This window comes from Microtus pennsylvanicus, chromosome 5, assembly GCF_037038515.1.
Source record: "Microtus pennsylvanicus isolate mMicPen1 chromosome 5, mMicPen1.hap1, whole genome shotgun sequence".
NCBI lineage: Eukaryota > Metazoa > Chordata > Mammalia > Rodentia > Cricetidae > Microtus > Microtus pennsylvanicus.
The window spans coordinates 24,294,166-24,316,728 of record NC_134583.1 but is presented as its reverse complement, the minus strand read 5'-3'; the positions used below and the strand labels follow the sequence as shown (position 1 = coordinate 24,316,728).

Genomic DNA, 22,563 nt, shown 5'->3' with positions numbered 1-22,563 from the left:
GGATCAAGAACAGGATCAAGGCTAGTGACTGGGATGATCCAGCCTCACAGAATAATACATCAGTCAAGACTTGGCCATAATCCTAAATTTACTTTGGGTTCCTATAAGATTACCAGTGTCCCCAATCAGCAGGAAGTAGCCTAGAAAACTATGCCCACATTTCCGTCCTCAAAAACAAAATGGATTATGGATGTTTGTCTTTGTTTAGTGTGTTAGTTACAAGTTGTTATGGACAATGGTCAGGAAAAAGCTAAACAAAGGAGATTAGATTCAGAGTTCTTGTTTTGAAATGAAAAAAGAGGAAATATTGTGGGAGAATGCTTTTGTACAGTGTAAGAATTTGTCATTCATATTGGTTTAATAAAACACTGGTTTGACAGTAGTCAGACAGGAAGTATAGGCAGGGCAACCAGACTAAGAGAATTCTGGGAAGAGGAAAGGCAAAGACACAATAACCACCCAGACACTGGGCAAGTAAGATGAGAATGCCTTACTGAGAAACTGTATGAAGCTACATGGCTAGACATAGACAAGAATTATGGATTAATTTAAGTTGTAAGAGCTAGTTAATAATAATCCTCAGCTAAAAGGCCCAACAGTTTATCAGAAAACCAGAAGTAGCTAGGGTGTTGCTCTCCAAAATAATTACTAGATTTTGAATACTTAAAAGTCTCTAGAGTGGCAATGGGCCAGGCCTGCTCATTTCTCAGGGTCTGACTAAAGCCTTGGAAATTCAGTATCATCTGCATCATCTACATTTTCTTGACAGCCCAAGACTCCTGGAAAGGTAAAGTAGGCTAGTATTCTCCTAAAAGACACCAAAGGAAGTTATTTTGGAGAAATCCATGGGGCATATATATATTTACCCCTGGTCCAGCTCAGATTTAGGAATATGCCTAATTTCCAAGGTCTCATACACAGTAAAACTCCTCTCACCAATGACCTTGACCAAACCCTGAAACAATCAATGGTGACTTGCAACACCAGCTGGCAAAATTCCAGGAGATCTATCAGAACTACAGACATGCTTTTTCAAAGAAGGACACAAAGCAACTCCCTCTTTCTGTCCAGGAAGCTTAGTATTAATCAAGACATCAGACTCAAATTGAAAGCCTTGTCCACCTCCTATGGGAGAGCCCATATCCTGTTTTGCTAGCCAACGCCCCCCAACCCTGCACAGGAGGTGGAGTTTCAGAACTAGACACATGGCTTCAGCTAACAGGTTCAAGACTGCTTCGGGCTTCCCTGAAAAAACAAGAGACCCCAGGAAAATGTCATCTCAAACTGATCTTCAAATGTCAACCCTGTTCAAATTCAATGACTCTGCATGATTGTGCTATCCTCTCTAGGCACTGGTTTCTCACTCGCCTGCCACAGTTACTGCTCTCTAGCTATCATGACTTCTCCTACACAGGCCATGGTGTCACTTCTCTTGATCATGGCCCTTTTGGAGATTTTGTTACCTCCTTATCAATAACCCTCTATCCTCCACAGACTCTGGAGATCTTTCTAGAAGATGGGTTGACAAAAACACTTTCACTATATGACAGACAATAATAGGAATGTGAAACCACACTGCCCACGGCACGTGAAGCATCCATTCAGGTTTCCTGTTTCACTTCCCCATTGTGGGAAAGGACCTTCACTCTACTCTAGAAATAAAACCAACCTAGACCTTGACAAAGAGGAACACATTTCACAGATTCTCTTCTGCATTGACCAAGACCCCCATTGGGACCAACTCATTCTATCCCTTCCAGGATAATAAATGTTTTTAAGACAACAGCTACAAACCCTTTCTGATCACCATCAACATGATAGATGCCACCTAATTGCAATCGTCTTCTCCAACTAGGAATAACCAAACGTTTGGTTCAAAGATCCAAATATGTGAAAATCACTGCAATATAGAACAGAACAAAACAAGAAAGACAGCAAAACCTTACCCTGTACCTGCAACTTCGGAATTTCCTAATGGACATTCCCAGGTACAAGGTGTGACCCAGTAGGCTCACATACTCTCCAATATCACCCTTACTATTCATGCCAGATAAAACTGGAATCCATGTGGGCACACCAGACTTGGGCTTACCTGGGGACTGTCCCCACCACTCCGAACCTCCTATAGGCTACCTATTGGTTTTGGGTTCCCATTTTTATCCTAATCTGAATTCACAGCCCTAAAACAGAGACAAGTTTCCCAGTTGTTGTCCCTAATCTTGCCTGAGAAATCTATGATTGAGGAGAATTCCCCAGTTACCTTAACCTCACACAAAAACCTGGGAGACAAACTTCCTCAAGAATATCCATCCTCTGTCTAACCATGCGTTATCTCCTTGGGGAAATAAGCACAAACTTAGGGTTCACCAAAGTGCTAGAATGGGCCTCCTCAGAGGAACGGCAATCCCTTGAAAAGGATTCCCTAGCCAAACAAGCCATAAAGTCAATCTCTTATTCCAAGCAGAAGGAAGAGAATAGAACATATTAACAAAAGAAAATTCAGATCTAAAGAATAGATGGTATCTATTAGACAGTCTCCAAAAAAATATTTCCATCACATGAGGAAAGAGAGCTTGTATTTAGATCTAACAAAAGTTTATTAACTTTATGAAATGAAATGCGATCCAAATTGCCTATGTGTCAATGGCCTATCCTCCCAAATGTTGAACCCAACTCTGAGAACATCCTTCCTAATTATGGTATGCCCTTTCTTCAAAGAAAACTCCATACCACTGTAATATCTCATCTTGTATACTGACTGAAGCTACAAAATAAATACCTTATCATAAAACTTATAGTCTTGGGAAAATCATTAATGGCACCCAAGTAGTGCCGATAGGATAGTGCTGGGCAATCTTACCAAACCTGATCCAGGGGGATTATATTGATCCCTAATTAGAGAGTGAGCTCTGGCTCTGTTCAAAAAAGGAAGAGACTCTGACTTCATTCACACTTGGCCCTTGGTGTCTAACCTCAGAAAAAATAAATTCTGGTACACTAGCAAGCACATCTGTTTTTGGAAGGGAATGATCAAGGGGATGGTTACTTTCACTGACTTTTCATGTAAGGCCTCTGATCTTCAACTTTCCAGTATGAGAATCTGGTGCACCAATTCACTAGTTATACTAGACCTTGATCCCTTGTCCAAAATTTGCATCAGTAACAATGTGGGGGGAAGTCTTTTCACTGACCTTGTCCCTTGATGTTCTGCATAGGTTTGAAATAGGAGAAACCCATGTGCTTGCTGATAATTTGAAACTCACTGATTAAAAGAACCTCTTGAGTCAAACCAACAGCATTCTTGACAAAGTACAGCTAGCAGTAGATCAAGGAGGTAGAGACATCATAGTCTGACCAGTGCTTATGATCAGGCATGCAGCAGATTCTGTAGGTGGTGTTCCTACATGTTCTCCTCCTTCAACAATGGTGTCCATGGACCAACACTCTCTTTAATCATACTTTGCTAGGCCTTAAAACTGTGCTAGTGGCCCTATAGGTTACAGGTACCAATGAGAGGGGGAAACAAGCAGACAGATAGGCGAAAGTTACATTGGTATACAACACGATGGCCAACTTTCAGCTTCTTCATCCAGAACAAAGCCTTGATGAACTTACCCTCCAACCCCAACTGGGGTGCTCCTTCTAGCTGACCTGCCCTGACATGACCATAGCCAGTTCAAAACCTGACTCTATAGGCCTAGCAGATCCCTCTTTTTTCTTAAATTGACCAGACAAAAATAATGAGAGGGGGACTTTCCCTACATCACTAATGATACCTTAAAGATCCAAGCCCTCCCAGCAGGTTCATATTTTTAGTTTCTAAATACCTTTTGCCTCACTCTGTCTCTCTTTGACTCTGACTCTGTCTCTGTGTGTGTTCATGTATGTGTGTATGTGTGTGCATGTGTGTATGTGTGTGCGTGTGTGTATGTGTATGCGTGTGTGTATGTGTGTGCATGTGTGTGTATGTGTGTGCATGTGTGTGCATGTGTGTACTTCTACACTTTTAATGAAGTTTGTTTCCTGCCTCTTTTTTTTAGGGTGGTTGTGGTTTTGGTTTTTTGCGAGACAGGGTTTCTATGTAGTCTTGGTTGTCCTAGAACTCAGAGATCTGTCTGTCTTTACCTCCTGAGTTCTGGGACCTAAGGTTTGTGCTGGAACCACTTGGTTTTTTTTTTCTGTCTTTTTATTTCTTACTTGATGAAGAAACCAAACCTGATCAAGACCCTAGACAGCAGTGACTGGATTTCAGCAATGGCTTTCCACATGCATGCATACATACATGATAAGCACACTTACACATGTGCACAAACCTACACCAACTAGTACATATAACAACCCATATACTATTAATACACACAAATTTATAAGACAGTCAACTTATGCAACTCATAAAACTATAACAATATTTATTTCTAGTTACTATTCATAACATTTATGTTCCAAAAGGTACTCCAACACATCTGTTTACATGTCCATAGTATTTCATAATATTTTTTAAAAAACAGAAACAATCCATAGTTCATTTAGTAAAATAAATAAGAATAAAATAGATATGAATGATAATGAATAACACCAAACACTATTCTAAGATAGATGTAAAATCGCAAAATCTATTATCCTTTCAGAGTCCTATGTACATGTAAATAAATAGATATCCATGTGTTTGTATATAAATTCATATACTATGACTTCAAGATAATCTTAGTCACCATCTCTGTTCTCCCAAAGCAAACTCAAGGCTATAAGAGGTTCGATTGCACACCTCAGACAGAGAGTTAGTAGAGAACCGCTGTGATTTGAACTCAGGGTTCATGCATCCACCTCTCCCTCCAATTCCCTACCCTAAGGTTGAAATCTCAAAAGCTATAGTTTCAGACTTGCTATTCCTGTACAACATTGTCTCATCACACTAAAAACTCTGGTTACTTTCAAACCCGCAGCAGCTGCTAGGGTGGTGTTTACTTCTGTGACAGGAGTGCTTTCCACCCTGTGTTCTACTGCGCTTGTTCCATGTGGTCCACACAACCCCTTTACAGTAATTGCTTACAAAACAAGTGTATTAGTTAAGTTTCTATTGTTATAATATACACCATGACCCATGAAAGGGATTGTTTCAGCTTACAGCCCATCTATAGGGGAAATCAGGACAGAAACCGGGAAGCAGGAATTGAAGCAGAGGCAAGGAGGACCACTGCTTACTGGTGTGTTCCCATGGTTTGCTTAGCTTCCATCTGCTCACAGTGGACTGCATCTTCGCACATAAATTGTTAATCAAGAAAATGCCCCCAAGTCTTTTCCACAAAACAAACTGATGGAGGTATTTTCTCAATTGATGTCCCCTTCTCGCAGATGGCCTGAGCTAGTGTCAAGTTGATAAAAAAACAAAAACAAAAAAAAACCTAACTGACACACTAAGCTTTGACATTGTGTAATTTAACCTTAATGTCATTAGCATCAAGTCACTACAATATAGAGAAACCAAAAATAGAACAACAGTGGAATTATACAAAGTTCTCTGTGGCTAAAATGCTATGTAAACCAGCCATAATGGGTTTAATGGGGTCTTTTCTAAAGCTAATGCATTTACTCCAAATGAAATTCAAACAAGTACATGTGTTTCAAAGAGCACTAAAAGCTTCCTTTAATGGCCTTTCTACTAAAGCTTCGTTTCCTATTCCATACAGAAATTTATGACAAAAGATCCATTTTTTTCAGTAATTATGGTCTCTTCTTTCAAGAATATCAGCATCTTTAAAAGTTATTTTTGAAGTCAACAAAATATTAAGACACTAACACACACTGCAGCATTCAATACCTTCAAGAGGAGAGGGTACTTGCATATTCTTTGTATTGGGGTCACTAAGTACCCTTCCAGGGGAACATCTGTGTTCTTCCGTCCTCCCAGCAGCATGCAGTTCTGCAAGGAAAACAAACATACATAAGTACATCCTGCAAATCTGAGGCTGCAAAACTATTCTGCCAAAATTGCACCCTGAAAGGTTGTGAAAACAGGTGTCCTTCTATATCATGTCACAAGGACAGTGAAGAGCAGGCCTTTTGTGTTGGGTACAGAACCCAAAGTGAACCTATAACTTCGAGTTTAAGCCACACATATTCTTCTGAACATGAAGGAAAGGGCGTAAACAAGAAAGGGAGAGCGAGAACAAATAGAGAAACATACAAAGCAGATATATTTTGTTTACAGAAGAGCATTGTTGAGAGGCTTGGAGAGAGGTCATGGTGCTTAGAGAGTTAAGAACGCTTGCTGCTCTTGCCATGGCTCAGTTGCCAATATGCAGATTGGGCAGCTCACAGTTGCCTGTAGATTGAATTCCAAGGCATGTGACTGCCTCCTCCGGCCTTCTCTGGCACCTGCATACACACTGAACACACACAAACAAGTAGGTACATTTACAGCAACAAGAAAATAAATAATTTTTAAGTGCATCATGTTGTGGAAAAGCAGGCACCGAGACACCGGGTTCTGGTATGGAAGTCAGACTTCAGTACTGACTGGTGACGCGACCCACTTGAGCTCATTTGAGAGTTTTGCTCTCTGTTATGCTGGAATCCTTTAAACTGGTGATTCTCAGTCATGTTTGCTGCTGCTACTGCTGTTGTTACATGACCATACTTAAGAATAGACAATGTGGCAGTCAATCTTAGAGGAAATCAAAGCATCTCTCCACAAGGGCAAAACAGATGAGAAAATCTCCACATTAGCAATCACAGGGTGAACAGGAAGCAGCTTGGGCTTGCCATAAAGTGGTGGTGAAGAGAAAACCCACTTGAGTAGACAGCCTTTAGTCTTCTAAACAATACTACAATGAGAAAGACCTGTGAGAACCTTCTTTCTGCATTGTCTGCCAGAGTGGCCACCCCAGACGAGGACTTAATCCATCAGGCAGGAAGGAGAGAACCTTCAGAAGGCTACGATGGGAGGTTAGCATAGTTGCTGACACTATTTTATAGTAATATTCTATATGGGTTTCCAGGAGGAGAAGAGCTAAAGGGAGAACATTCCAAAGGCACACCATTGGGCACAGAGTCCTTCCCTGCATGAGACAGCAGTCTCAGTCTCTGTATGGGTACCTCATTAGAGGATGGTCACTTCACCCAAACATCACAGAAGGCAAAGCAGTCAACATTCCTTCACAGTACCTATCGTGGTTTCCCTGGGAGAAATCCTTGGTTACAATGATTAATATCTTTTTTTTAATTGAAAAAAAAATTTCTGCCTCCTCTCAGCCTTCCATTCCTCTCCCCCTCCCCCACTCCTCTCCCCCTCCCCCACTCCTCTCCCCCTCCCCCACTCCTCTCCCCCTCCCCCCACTTCTCTCCCCCTCCCCCTACTCCTCTCCCCCTCCCTCTCCAGTCTGAAGAGTAGTCAGGGTTCCCTGCCCTGTGGAAAGTCCAAAGTCCTCCCCCCTCCATCCTGGGTCTAGGAAGGTGAACATCCAAACTGGCTAGGCTCCCACAAAGCCAAAACATGAAGTAGAATCAAAACCCAGTGCCATTGCCTTGGCTTCTCAGCAGCCCTCACTGTCCGCCATATTCAGAGAGTCCGGTTTTATCCCATGCTTTTTCAGTTCCACGAATGTTTTAAAGGTTCCAGTTCTAGCATGAGTTAGCAATCTCAAAAACGTAGTTCCTCTTTTTCATGGTTCATGAGGTGTCCTGAAAAGGCCTAGTTTAATTTTAACATTTTTTTTATCCACATGTGTGTTTGAGAGAGAGAGAACTATATGTGTGCATATGCATACATGTATGCATGCCTGTACATTGTGGACACCTATGTGTGAAGGTGAGCATGCACATCTGTGCAGGTACATATGATCTGTGTGTGTGGAGGGCTAAAGGTGATGTCAGGAAACACTGTCAATCACCCTTCCACTTTACTCAATGAGACAGGGCTCACTATTACAATTATACAATAATAATAATAATAATATCATTATTATTCCCAGGCAGCTTGCTCTGGGGAGTCCTATGTCTACCCTCTAAGCCTGGGATTACAGGTGCACTCTCCCCCAGCTTTTACATGAGCCTGAGGGATCAGAACATGGGTCCTCATGCCTTTACGGTAAGCACTTGTACTGTTTCTGTTTGTTTGTTTGTTTGTCAACGTGACACAAAGGAGAATCACCTGAGCCCAGGGAACCTCAATTGAGGCATTTCCCTTAAGAGATTAATCTGTGGGCACGTACTCAGAGCGTTTTCTGGATTCATGATTGATATTGGTCTGTGGGCACGTACTCAGAGCGTTTTCTGGATTCATGATTGATATTGGTCTGTGGGCACGTCCTCAGAGCGTTTTCTGGATTCATGATTGATATGTGTATGTACAGCCAACTGTGAGCTGTGCCATAATCATAAAAATAAATAAGTCCACGGAATAACTTTCAATGACATTAAAAACTTCCTGAGATGGCAGCTCCAGCAAAGCCCCTAACTCATACCATCATCACTCCACACCTGGGAACGGTTAGATGAATCCCAAAGGGTAATTGTTAGCATCCCTCATTTTATGAATGACAGATTTATCAAGACAGATTCTGTCTGCTAGAGTCACCTCAACCCACATTCTTGACTCGTGGCTTTTTCAGTAGGACTTCACATAAAATCACGAAGCCAATAAAACTAAGTAGGATTCCAAGTGAACACTGCTAATGACAGGACGCACTAAACAAAACAGCAGAGCTCTTACACTCTACCAAGGGAGTTGCAAAGAGCAAAAATCTCGTATCAAATGGTGTACAAAATGCTAACACATTCCATAAGCAAAACAGGACATTTTCACAACGCGTGCCTGAGACTACAGCTATACTTGAGGTCTTCCAGCAAACTGGCCAAAAATTTAACACTGACAACCTAAAGAGATATACATGGCATAAAGAGTGTGTCATTCAAAAAGAGACCTTCGTAGACACCCTGAGAAAAACCCTGAATCGCCTTGCAAATTTTCTGGCCTTCAACTGTGCCCAAATTATAGTTATACTTGGGTCCACACTAATGAGAAGAGTAGCTCTGACACACTGAACACTCACAGCAGGGATCTCGAAAAGAAGGGCTTTGAAATAATGAAGGTAACCTAAGAAGAGATGTCTTCAGAGAAATGAGAGTCAGATTGAGTCTAGGTAGGTTACTAAGAACAGAACGGAGCAACAAGGAAAAAACAAACAAAAACAAAAACCCAGTAACCAATCTCAGAGAGGAAACACAGATTCCAGAGTTGCTATTAAGTCATTTAAAATGTCAAGCTATTTTTTAATTTTAAAATTATGAGATACACAAAGAAACAGGAAAATTTGACTCAGTCATAGTCCATAAAAATTCTTTAGTGTACCCAGATATTAGATTTAGCACAGACTTCAACATAGCTATTACAAGTATACCCAGAGAATTTAAGCACTTCTTAAATAACTGACGGACACCAAGGGCAAGCAGAGAAACAGAAAAAAACAACAGAGAAAAACAGTGAAGCCAAATCAAAGAGACACGCGATGAAAAAGAAAATACTTCACTGAGTTACAGATGAATTAATATAAGAAGAACAGAGAATAACAGATTATAGAAAAACAAACAAATACAAGGACCCAAAAGGCAATATGGATGTGGTGGCTACAGCAATGAGAGCAGTTGAGGGCACTGGCTGCTCTTGCAGAGGATCTGGGTTTGGTCCGACATCTGCATGGATACCTCATAACCATCTGTAACTCCAGTACCAGGAGATCCAGCACCCTCTTCTGACTTTCAAAAACATTACACACACGGTGCACAAACATTTATACAGGCAAAGCATCCATACATGCAAAATAATGAAATAATTACTATTATTTTTGTTTAATGTATGCATAAGGTTAATTAAATAAAAGGAAAAATTATGTAATGACTATTTTAATAATCCCTGCAAATTCACAATTTATTTTATTTTATTTACTTTAAGATGAAGCCATGGAGTCATACAATGTTACCTAGACTAGTCTTCAAGTCCTGGGCTCAAAAAACCCTGGCAGGAGGACACTGCAGTAGTATGTAAACAATAGCAGCAATACAAACAACAGATTCAGTCCTATTAGAAGCAATTATGTAGTAGTGGATTCCAGCTCAAAATTATGAAAAGGAAAGTTGCAATCAAGAATACTCTCAATGGAACTACCCTTCAAAATTGAAGACAAAGACATCTCCCGATAGACTAGTAGGAATGACTAAGAGGCAAACTGAGGGTTATCCTTCACAGGAAAGGCTACCACAGTCAATGTCAAATCGACAGGAATGAAGAAGAGCGGAGGTGGTAGACTGCAGCAAACAGAAACACTGTAGAAAAGTAGGGAATACAAAACTATGGGTGGTGTAGGCTTCTTCACATAGAAGGTGGCACTGGTGGCAGAAGCTACACAAGGGAGAGAGGCCTCAACACTTTGCACTTCCTTCCAGGAAACACTAAAGCAAAAATTTCCACTATATTATTTTGGAATAAAATCATTATTAACAGGAAATGAACATGTATAGGAAAGGAAATGTGCAGGCTACCAGAACATTTAAAAGATCGTATGTAGTCACTAAAAAATAAGAGTTAATATAGAATTTCAAACACTGAGAGATTCTTCCATAACTATAAGGAAAATAGATGTTATTAAAAAGTACCACTTAAGATGAAAGCAATATTTTATAATGACAAATAGAAATATGAATAGAATATGAATTTATGACTTTATCTATAAAAAGGACACTCTATATAGAGAGCAAATCATTGTAGCCTGAAGCAAATGGTGGGAAGGGAAATAGACTATCAAGAGACAGGAGCCTGTTCAAGTACATGGAAGTGCTCTAAAGCTAGACTTTGGGGGATGGCCTAACAACCCCTCTCACTTCATCAGACACTTGCAATGGTAGTCCATAGCTGTTAAAACATGCCTTTATGTATGTTGTCTTAAAGGAAATCAACACTGAATTCTGCTGCTCATAAGAAAACAGAGTAATGAACGTCTACAGGGGAGCAGCCGGTCTCCACACTGGCTTCCTTCCTGTGACTGCCCTACTTCCAGTCCTCTGAGGAGTAATAGATCCCTGAGGAGCTGAGGATGCAAGGCAAAGGTGAACTCTGACCTCAGTTCTTTGCTTGACTGAAGAGATTGTACAGACAATTCTCCAGCAGCCAGGAGAGAACATTAGCAGCATTTCTCACATATATGCTCATCCCAGATCAGGATGCTTACAGCATCTATGGACTATCTTCCAAGTCTGCAAGTGCTAAGACGTAGCCAAGGACAAATATCCACACGCATTCTTACAGACAGAGCCCTCCACCAATGCCAGCTTGTGATTACAAATGAATGTGCACTTACTAAAAGAAACGTCCGGATTGTTCTTATTTTGTTCAGTTCAAGAAGCAGCTTTTGTGCCTTTTCATGGTTACTGCAATACTCATCGTAGATACGAAACTTGTCTTTCTGTGAATTAAAGACAGCATAAATGAGAATTACTTTACATTACTTTGAAATTTTAATCCATGTGATATGCATAAAAAATCCACAAAGGTACAGTGTCTCAGAGACATACTACATGCGCGTAAATTTTTTATTGCCCCCGTTCATAAGTATAGCCTAGAAAAGAAGTTGATAAATTTGCCCCAATACGAATGCAATAATAGGAGTGAGTCAAATGGTGGCAAAGCTCAGACAATGAAGGTTTTTTACCTTTGTCATGAGAAATCAGACACGGCTTTTTTTAAAATATTACTTCTGACCTAGGTCCAGTGAAATAAATGAGAAATGGACATCTCCCAGTCAAAAGAAGGGACAGCATCATTCTAGACAGAAGGAAGAGGCACGCGATACCTCACACAGGAATCATGAGAGACAGAACCCCGATGTTTACCTTAGCCAATCATAGCAGTCACATTTAAAATGGATATGGACAAACAAAAAAGCACACAGCAACAAGTAACTAAAATAATGGCAGACCCTGAAGGTACAACATCCCAGCGATTGCTTCATAGAGAGATGTTTAAGACAGAAAGGTCAAGACATACTATTATAGCTACTTTCAAATGGCCTTTATTCTGTGAGAAATGAACGTCTATAAGGTTCCAAAACAGGGCCATTCAGTGGAAATGGCAGGGCCAGTGATGGACAGAGGTGTGACCAGTCAATCAAGATCTAATAATTTGAGCTGCTGGGAAACCACACAAACAGCCTTCACATGTTAGAGAGATTTCTTTCCAAAAATGAAGAATTTTGCTATCATGATCTCTGGGATCCCTACCATATCTATAGGACTGCTCCCAATTGAGCTATAATTAATAGCTATCAAAGGAGCCCAATGAAAAATGCAAATAATTTATTAACCAAGTTATCAGAACAGAATTTCAAAGACACAGACTTAGGAGCAGTAAGCATTGTTTTATGTAGCCAGCAGAGCATGGGTTGAATTACAAGCCTCAAGAGATGGTAGGAGCCAGAATAAGAGTAAAGTTCAGAAATAGTTGAGAGGCATTTATGGATGACAGATTCATAATGTGTTACTAAGGAAATGGCTGTCAGGGTGCAGAGTTCCCATGAGCATCCCTGGCCTGAGATAACAGCTACTCCAGCTGGCAGGGGAGTCTAACTGTTCTGTGAAAGGAAACAGGCTTGAGGAAGCGGATATGAGCATCACAGCTCCCAGCCATAACCAAGAAATGCACAGCTTAATAATCAACACAGTCCCCAGGAGTATCTCCCTTTGGTAAAACAATCATTAAAATATATATATACAGATGACAAAACAAGCCTGTTCATCACATGTAGATAAAGAAACTACACAAAAAATGACTAAACAGAAAATATACACATACCTAGCTGTGTATGTCAGATAGTCATTGGGTGGCATTTGTGTAGTCTCACCTAGCTGTGTATGTCAGATAGTCATTGGGGGGGGGGGCATTTGATTCAGAGGTGTTCTGAAAATTAGCACCCATGGAAAGGAATCAATGACAATATTTTTTTAAATTTGTTCTTGTAGTAGTATGAATACCCTTTGGTTCTTAAAAACACCAAGCAGGTGGCTTCTTGCTTTGCAAATCGATTGCACAGTTCCAGGTATCCTGGACAAATACATGGAACTGACATCCAGGCACAGGGTGGGTGTTCCAGACAACTGAGCCCCTGCACCTCGTTCTTCCCAACATCGCTCCGAACAAACTTCTGAGAAGCCACCCTGGAGGAAAACCAGTCATGGGAAGCAGCAGTCCCTTCGCCTCCAGGTTGGTAACCAGAAAGTTAACAAGGGAATGTTCTGACCAATAAAGAAAGGCCTTGCAGCGCCATTATAAGAGTGAGAATTTTCTGCCCCAAAAGAAAAATGTGCTATGTTTGAGCGAAACATAAAAATCCATTCATTATGAAACGGGCTGAATATTCATTAGAATTCAAAGCTACAGAGGATGCGAAGAACTAGCTTGTCAGGAAAAAGAAAAGGCTGTTTATTCCTTGAGTGAAATGGATGATGGGGGACTCCCTCCCCTTTTCTGGCTCCGAGGGCAAGATTTCACTGGCCTTAAAAGACCCCACACTTCTGGTGTCCGGCTTTACTTCTCACCCTGAATTTACCCATACTACTCTGCCAAGATGCAGTCCTTAAAATCAAGAGAGAAGGAGTTTGAAAATAAACAGGGGATGGAAAAAAATATTATCCTACAAAGTGAAGAAAGCAGGTTCCCACTTCCTGCTGGGCGTTGGGCTCAGGGTGCAAGCATTCTTCTACAACCTTCAGGAACTCCTTATGGACAGCAAGGATCTCCTCGATATTGGAGAACAGCATCTAAAAATAAACACAGCAATAAAATCTGTTACGTCCAGTTGTGAAGCAAATTTGAAAAATTTCAATTAAAAAGCCCAGGAGGACCCAGCACCTTGAACAGCCACTCCACATCCACGCTTCCTCCTACCCAGCAAGCAAAAGCCAGTTTCATCTGGACTTCTGTTTTCCCACAGAACTCTGAGAATGGGGACACCATCCTGAAACTCAGGAAAAAGACTGAGGGACAAATCCCAGCCTGCCAGCGCCATCCTCTTCCCTGAATGCCTATAAGTAAACGTGTGGGAGATCTGCCGGCAGACTTTTGGGAAAGTCCTCGACACTAGGAAAAGTAGCCCAGAATGGTCCAGCCTTCGTTCTGGCAGGTGTGTATGTGTACAAGTCACAGCAGGGTCAACTGCAAGGTCATTGCTCTGTACCCAGACAGCGGCTTTGGGTGCTGCAGCCCTAGCTACACTTGGCCTACCCTGAAACACCTGTACAGATGTTTTCTTTCACCTGGAGTCCCTGTGAGTGAGTGCTCAAGTCCACTTGAATCATAGGTTGCTTTTTCTGTGACCCAAAGCTTGTTAACTAAAGCTTTCAATGATAGAAAAATCTGCAAGTTATATATATAACCCATAAGGAAACAGTCAGAGGAATATAAAAACCCTTGAATTTTTTATTAATAAAACAGCAAGAGCATAATCAGCAACCACGACAAAAGATAAATTTTCATTTACCATTCTTTATTTCTTTTCTCAAAACTCTGTGTGTGTGTGTGTGTGTGTGTGTGTGTGTGTGTGTGTGTGTGTGTGTGTGCGTGTATGGGGTGCTGGGGATGGAACCCAGATTCTTAAACACTGCAAACTCTCTAGCCACTCTCTGAGACCTAAGTTACTGGTGGTACTTCTCAGTTAGTTCTTCTCATGTCTGCAGTGACATTGTAACCAACCCAAAACACATGCTACCACTAAGCCACATCCAGGACCTCTTCCCTACATTTTACAAGGTAAGGAAACACTTATGAATTTACTTTTGGGTATTACATTCTTTTCTGTAGCAGTGGATGATCCAAATTTTGCTCATGAGAGATCAGAGACTGGAATTCCCACTTCCCCATATCTTGCCTTCTTGAACGACTCTGGCAAACTGTCTGTTACCTCGTCCTGCCTTCTTCTCATACACAGTGAAGGTCTAGTCTTATTTCTTAGGCTTACTTTTCATCTTTTCAAATGCTTACATGGTCTTGGTAAGCACAAGAATTCTCTAGGACATGTAAGCTGTCCTCTTCCTTTCTCTTCCCAGGCTCTAGCTCCCTCTTCTAACGCTAGTCACTCCTGGAGGAGCTCAGAGTGGAGATGCGAAGAACGAAAGGGCACTGAGGGCTTAAGCAGCCTGCTCACCTTCACCGTTTCCTCTGTCACATTCTTGTCAACCTTTGCTGCTGCACACTGGTTCATTCGGTGCAAGAAGGCCTGGGGAACACAAGAGAAGACACTATGAGAGAAGAGCTAGCCTTACAGAATGATGGATCAATTATCAGAATGAGGTAAAGTACTGCACTAAACACCAAAGCTTACCAGGGGGCATGGCAAGGCAGACCTCTAATCCTTGTACTTGGGAGGCAGATATAGGAAGATTGCCCAAAGGTCAAGACTAGCCTGACCTCCATAAGGATTCCTAGGCCAGCAAAGGCTATGTGGTGAGACCTTATCAAAAATAAATAAAACTGAGGTTTCAAATTCTAGTAGCGGGGGTAAAATAGTTTTGCCATCATATGTGAGACTCTAGTACACTGTTTCTCCTACCTGAGAATATGACTTTCACTACAATGGTGAGGCAGAGACAAAAATGATTAAGTTTATATGAATTAAACTCATCTGCCTGGTCCTCAGAATTCTAGGGTAAACATGTAGAATTGGGTGCTTCCTAAAGTTTAAGTGTTGCGAAGCACAGAAAGACCAGAATATAATGTAAATATGGCATTTCAACTAAAAAGGTGAAGGGGCCTGAAATTCTACAGTGACTCTTAGTACTGTAGGATGAAGGGAGAGAGGGAGGGAGGGCAGACGGAGAGAGGGAGGAGGAGGGAGGGAGGGGAGAAAAGAGACAGTTATCTCAGCACACTCAGATACAAGCTAAGGGAGTGGCTCAGAGGTAAAACAATTTCCTAGCAAGCATAAGTCCCTGGGTTTAATGTCCATCATCAGAGAGAGACATGGGAGTGGGGCATATTTAGAATATTTAGACTAAAATTTCTTAATGATAATTAAACTTTCATTAAAGACTAATTACAAAATATTTGATATATAGTGAGCCTTAACATAAAAAGGCAAGAAAGAAAGAAGGAAGGAAGGAAGGAAAGAAAGAAAGAAAGAGAACTTCCCACCTAGCAAATTTAGTTTATGTTCTCAAGACATCATCCATAAATTACCCAGTGGTCATGTAAGATAATCTCAAGGACTGTGGATATTGTTCAACAGTAGATAATATATCAGAAGTCCTAGACCAATTCCCCAGCACCACAAAGTTAGAAAAGACTATTGCTCTTCTGTCTGCTTTGAGGACTCTGCCACCGCCAGCTAAGGGAAGGTCTGCAGCTTTCCAAGGCACACAGAAGCTCAGGGTAGGTGCCTCTGGCCATGGCATTTAAAAAATAAAAATTACAATAAGAATCATATCTTAGACATGTTATATTTACTCATTGAAGGCACTAAGAAAAGTTGATGGTGACCAAGAGATTGCTCATAATATCCCCAAATTATCACCCTCAAGGCATTGCTGACAAGAATAGTAACCGGGACAACAGTCCTGAAGACTGCTTACAATACGTGCCACACTTGAAGTGGGCTTTCCTGCTGGGAGAATGAGTAGGTTCAACCTAATACTAATTTTCAGGTTAAGCCGACTAATTCTATCTCTCAGAATCTGTCCTAGGAATATATTCTGACAAAGAAACTCATTGGTTATAAAAGTAATAAAATTGGAAACAACCTAAAGATCCACCCATAAAGGAAGCACAAGACACATGCAACATTCATATTGCAGACTTTGATGGCAAAATCACAGTCAGATCAGACATGAAGGCACAGAAAACTAGACCGATATATATGCAAAAATGTACACATATATGTATAAAAGACAGATGCTCATGAAAAGCTGTCTGGTGAAAATAATTCACAAAATGGCATACTTGATATGCAAATACATATGCACACACACATAAGCATATGCACACAAGTGTGTATATCGACACGCATGTTTTATATCTGTGAGGAAAAAATTAATATTCACAATACTCCAAAACTGCCAACAGTAGCTACTTCTACTTAGAGACCAGGAAGGAGATTTCTGGACATTAATTCCTTTTTGAATGCTTGGCTATAAGCACAGTATCACTCTTGCTTTAAAAACAAAGCCTATTTAAACAAATCAAATAAGTAAGTCCCCAGACCTTATCCACCATGAGCTTCAGCACTCTTATTCTTCATTCATCTGGTTCATACCTCAGATTTCCTAACTACTGAGCCAAAGCAAAATAATAACCCAGGCTCTCGTACATCTATCAAATTAAATAAAACAAATATCAATATTTTTTGGTATAATCTTAATTTTTATTTAAAATATGATATGCTTTTTGAACTACTTTATAAAGTTATACATAGTTGGCCATGGGGAAAACTAACATTTGAATCTTGTAGTTTTAAGTACCTATTTTAATTAGTATTATTTTGCTTAATTTTTAATTTCAGATTTATTTCTCTTGAATACATTCCAAACACTTATCCCAACATGATCCACCTTTTCTATTGAGCTTTATAACAACATGAATATTTTCTCTGTCTCGTTTACATTTCACATTGACCACACAGTAAACAGGTACTGTCTCGTGCAACTGTATACTTTTCTTCCATAAACAGAACCCAGCACATTCTTCAACCACCACTAACTGAAATCCTGGAAGGAATAAAACTGAATCAAAATAAGAACTGGAAGGGATCATACAAACTAGCCAGTACACCACATACTCCTCTGATGCGTGTATCTTCTTTCCTCCATGATATCATGGACCATGTGTTTGAATTGCGTAGGAAAGGAACCTGGACCTCACGGCCATGTCTGACCAAATAGTCATTCCCCAAGTTCCTTGTTTTATACACAGGAAAAGCAGACTTTAGATGGCTTGCTGAGAATGCGCAATCATGAGAACACTGGTATTTAAAAAAAAAATGTTAAGTCTTCTGTCCTGAAGATAAACATAAATATATGCTTTGGGAATGATTTTAAACAGGCTGTATCTACAGCTTCCTCAGAGTGGAATCACTGGGCAGTAAACCTCCCCCAAAGCAAATGAGGAAGCATCAAGTCACCAAGGCATGGTAGGGAATTCACACACTATTCAATGCATTTATTCATTTGCCCAAGGCCACAGTTTCACTAAAAGTAAATCCCTTTGGCCATGGCACAAATATGTTTGAAGAATAAGCCCCAGAAAACAGTTTTTAATGTCTATGGCTCACAAGCATTCTGCTGTGTTTAAGACTCTACACGTATTTAAGAGTCTACATGCAGACTGCCAACTCTTCCTGAAGTCCTGAGAAAGATGGTTGGACTAGTGTGTGCTCTGAGCAGGACTCTGGTGGCTCTGGTAAAGCAGGACCAGAGCCCACTTTCTGGTAGACATTGGTTTGTTGATCCTTTCAAAGGCTGCCAATAACAGAGTTAGAGAATCTAGCAAGTGAATGACAGCTGGAAAACAGACTTACTGCACCTTTTGGTTCAACTCGACACAGAATAATGGATGCCTGTACCTATCACCCTCACGTAGCCAATTGGAGCTTCATGTTCCCTGCCAGGGGAGGCCTCCCCCATGCGAGTCACAATCTAGGTTTCATAAACTGCTCATTGTGGAAATCCAGCCAAGATAGAGGAGCCACATTTGGAGAAGGTGGGGGTTGCAGATGCTTCTCCAAGGACCTTACAGCTCACACAGGTGATGGCACATGCTCACTTTTTCAGCATCTTCCTAATATAAAACATTTTCTGGGACACCAGTCTATCTTCCCCCACCGTGAGTAAATGCTTCATTTCCTCTTTGCATTTTTCCATGTTGTTTTCCTCTGTTTGATTATGTTTGATTAAAACTTTTGTCAAATGTCAAACGCTAACTAAAGTTTCATGACACTAAACTACAGATTTGTTACCAAGAGAAGGAAGAAAGTCTTTAGATAGAAGAGAAGGATAAACTGTGCTGCTGCCACTCAAAACAAGCTGAGCCCACAACACTTCGCTCTTGACATGCATTTGTATTTGAAAATTTCAAGGCTCAATTACATCTCAGTCAGTTCGTCTTTGCCATTCCTACTATTTTTATCAATTACATAGCCCTACCTCTCCCGTCCCTCAAAAGTCCAACAGTTTTAGCATTTAACACTTTGGATTCTAGCCACTTGTGTTAACCTGAATTTTAGACTACTGTGTAAGTATTAAATCTTGGTACCCCATCAATATTCTACATATAGAAATGTCTGAAAATCATGAGACTATAATGGAAATGCAGCTATAAAGAAAGAGGAATGATTTACATATAAAAATGTAATGAGCAAATTTCAAGATGGTTTGTACTGTTACTGGGGGAAAATGTACTCATTCTATTATAATAGATGTAAAAAACACATTAACGGTAAATATTTTCCTTCTGCCCTTTAAACTTTGGGGTATAAGTATTTGTTTTATTTTCCTGAGAGCATTTTAAGGGAATGGAGAACACCCAAAGGAAAAAAGGCTTTGAGGGTGTGAGTACAGGCTGTTGGGGCCATGTGGAACTGGAAATGTCCACTGGACACTAAGATGGAGATTCTGAACAAGGAGTTGGCATACCATTTGAGGTTCTGAGAGGAAACAATGGTTGAAGGATTCTCCTACACTCTCAGAATCACTGTGAGATCAGCACTCAGTGACACTGGCATAAAGATGTAACTTGGAAGAGGATGGAGAGAGAGAGACCTCCAGTCCATAAAATGAAGACGAAGAAGAAGAAGAGGAAGAGGAAGAGAGAGAGGGAGAGGGAGAGGGAGAGGGAAAAGGAGAAGGAGAAGAAAAGTAGAAGAAGAAGAAGAAGAAGAAGAAGAAGAAGAAGAAGAAGAAGAAGAAGAAGAAGAAGAAGAAGAAGAAGAAGAAGAAGAAGAAGAAGACAGCCATAGGCTGCCAGACAGATTCCAGGCCTCTCTGACATGTAGGGAATGGCATGAAAAAAATAAACCCACAGGAGATAAGAATTCCAATAAGTGAAGAGTAAAGCTATGGAGAACAGGGTCACAAACATGAGGGCAAGAGACAGAGAGGAGACCAACTGCTTCTGGAGCACCAAACAACCAAGCAAGACAGAGCAGGCACACTTGGTCCCGGTGAGCCTGACCAGGGGTGGGCAGAGTGGAAGGAGGGCATGGAGCCAGTAAACAGAAAAGTTATTGAGACATTCTGCTGAACACAGGAGACAACTTAGGAGGTAGATTAAAAAAACAACTACAGCCAATCATCCTTCAAGTTTTTTACACAGTCAGGTCACCTCATCTGAAACAATGAGAAGCAGAAATTCTTCACACAGGAATACACACACACACACACACACACACACATATATATATACATATTGAGATATATTGGTGAAATAACCAAACATGAAATTGATTTAACACATAACTTACATGCACAGCCTGAAGATAATTTTTTATTTTTAATAATTTTGTGCATGAAATAAGCTATGGATTTTTCACTATTGTGTCAAGTTAATGTTAGCAAACTTTTGTCTTTGCTGCATGTCCAATTTGGGACTTCCAGAAAAGGCACACTCACCTTGCAACAGGTTCTGAAACACAGTTTCTGTGAACACCTTCTGTCCTCACCAGCTTCCCTTTTCTCAACACTGATTCCTAAGCTCTCGAGCAGGTGCTCTTCCCTTTCCATATGGTTTTATAAGTTAATATCCACAGTCTAAAAGGTACTATAGCAATGGACTGGCCAGAAAAAGCCAAGCGTTTCTGTTCAGAGTCAGGCGCTGTTTTTGGCAGCTGTCCAGTGTCAAGGTTTCTTCATATTTATAAAGACTACGGTGAATCCCAAAGAGTCTTTCTTTTTAATGCATCTATTTAATATCTAAAATATTACAAATTAAAACAGAATCAATGTAACAATTATTTATTTAATAGTCATTTATTTTAAAATTACTAATAGACCCATTCTGTATTAATTTAAATAAGCCTTTTTGGGGTTTTAAAAAGATATCAGTTTTTCTCAAAATAATTTCTGTGAGAACTATGGTTGTTGGCACTTGAGAGATGGTTCAGCAGTGAGAGGATGGATGTCCAGCCCCCAGTCTGGGCAGCTCACAGACGCCTATAACTCCAGATCCACAGCATTTGAAGCCCTCCAATGGCATCCATGAGCACCTGAATGTCTATCTGCACATAGACAACAGGCACACACAGACACAGACTCTCCCAGAAATAAATACAGCCATTTGTTATGGGTACACTGGTTTAGATGTTTGCCATTTTGAATGACTACCTTAATAGAAGATAGCTGGATCTTCATGTATGCTAAAATGGCTGTGATTTGTTGTTTGAGTGGAATTAAGCAAAGAAAAACAATCTAATATAAATGTATACTGAATTCAGAAAGAGTGTGTTTCTTATAACTTACTCAGATAATCATGAATATTCTTCTTACATAAATTACCAAACTCAAGTTCATAGTTATATGAAGCTATAGTGAACTTTTCACTGCCACATTATAATTCATTGGTCTACCATAAAGCATTATTACACTCAAGTGTGAATGCTTAAATTTTCAGTGTTAATTTAATCATAGTTATATCTATTTTCTAAATATTGATAAAAGTCACTACATAATGTCGAAAAAATCATAAGTGTGACTACTAGTATCTAGGTTATCAGAAAATTCTTTAAGTCTTAGGAAGCAGTCAACCTCAGAGATGGCCACACATTTTCTGGAACTCAATGCTCACTTAGAAGAATGAATTCTATCACTGTCAACAAATACTATCAGCTGTTTTTCTTTTATTGAGCAAATGTCTGCTAAAAACACAAATACTCTAAAGACAGAAACCACAGTTTGTCCTGAAGTCACTATTTCTAGTTCCCAGCAACTCCAACAATACCACAAATTCCTTTCCTAGAGACAAACACAGTATGCAGCCAAAATCCTTGCATATAGAAAAAAATTTCAATATTTTGTCAAGAATATTCTTCAGGGATTAAAGAGATGACCTAGCAGTTTCAAGCATTTCTTCTAGCAGAGGACACAGATTTAATTCCCAGCACCTACACAGTGGCTCACAACTATCTATAAGTTCTAGCTCAAGGACCTCCAATGCCCTCATCTGGCCTCCATGGGCACCAGGCATGTATCTAACGCAAGGACATACATATAGGCCAAACACTCATACATATGAAATAAAATAAATATCCTTCCAAAGAAGTTTAAAGGAAAGAATATTATCCAGTGGAACTGTCATCCTCCCCTTGACCCCTTGGAGTAGGCGGCATAAACGAGCAGACGGCTACAGTTTTGAATCAGACTGAAGCATTAATGACTTCATAGACCACAGCTTTTGCATTATCAGTAGACATGACAGACAATACAGTAAAAACAAAGCAGATTTAGCATTACTGTGAAAAGAGTTTGAAACTCATATATCCCCTGAAAAGTTTCCACAAAGCCCCAAATATCCATAGACCATGAGCTCTCTTCCGGCCT

At 40.3% G+C, this 22,563-nt stretch overlaps 1 protein-coding gene across 1 annotated transcript in view; it reads right to left on the bottom strand.

Moving 5' to 3' along the window:
* Window positions 1-22,563, bottom strand: part of Prex2 (phosphatidylinositol-3,4,5-trisphosphate dependent Rac exchange factor 2) — a 281,271-nt gene that overhangs the window by 198,804 nt on the left and 59,904 nt on the right. Inside the window, exons 2-5 of the mRNA XM_075971371.1 lie at window positions 15,189-15,260; window positions 13,684-13,806; window positions 11,352-11,456; window positions 5,819-5,920 (exon numbers count right to left, since the gene is read on the bottom strand). Coding sequence (XP_075827486.1) covers window positions 5,819-5,920; window positions 11,352-11,456; window positions 13,684-13,806; window positions 15,189-15,260 — 402 coding nt within the window. The remainder of the gene's footprint in view (window positions 1-5,818; window positions 5,921-11,351; window positions 11,457-13,683; window positions 13,807-15,188; window positions 15,261-22,563) is intronic.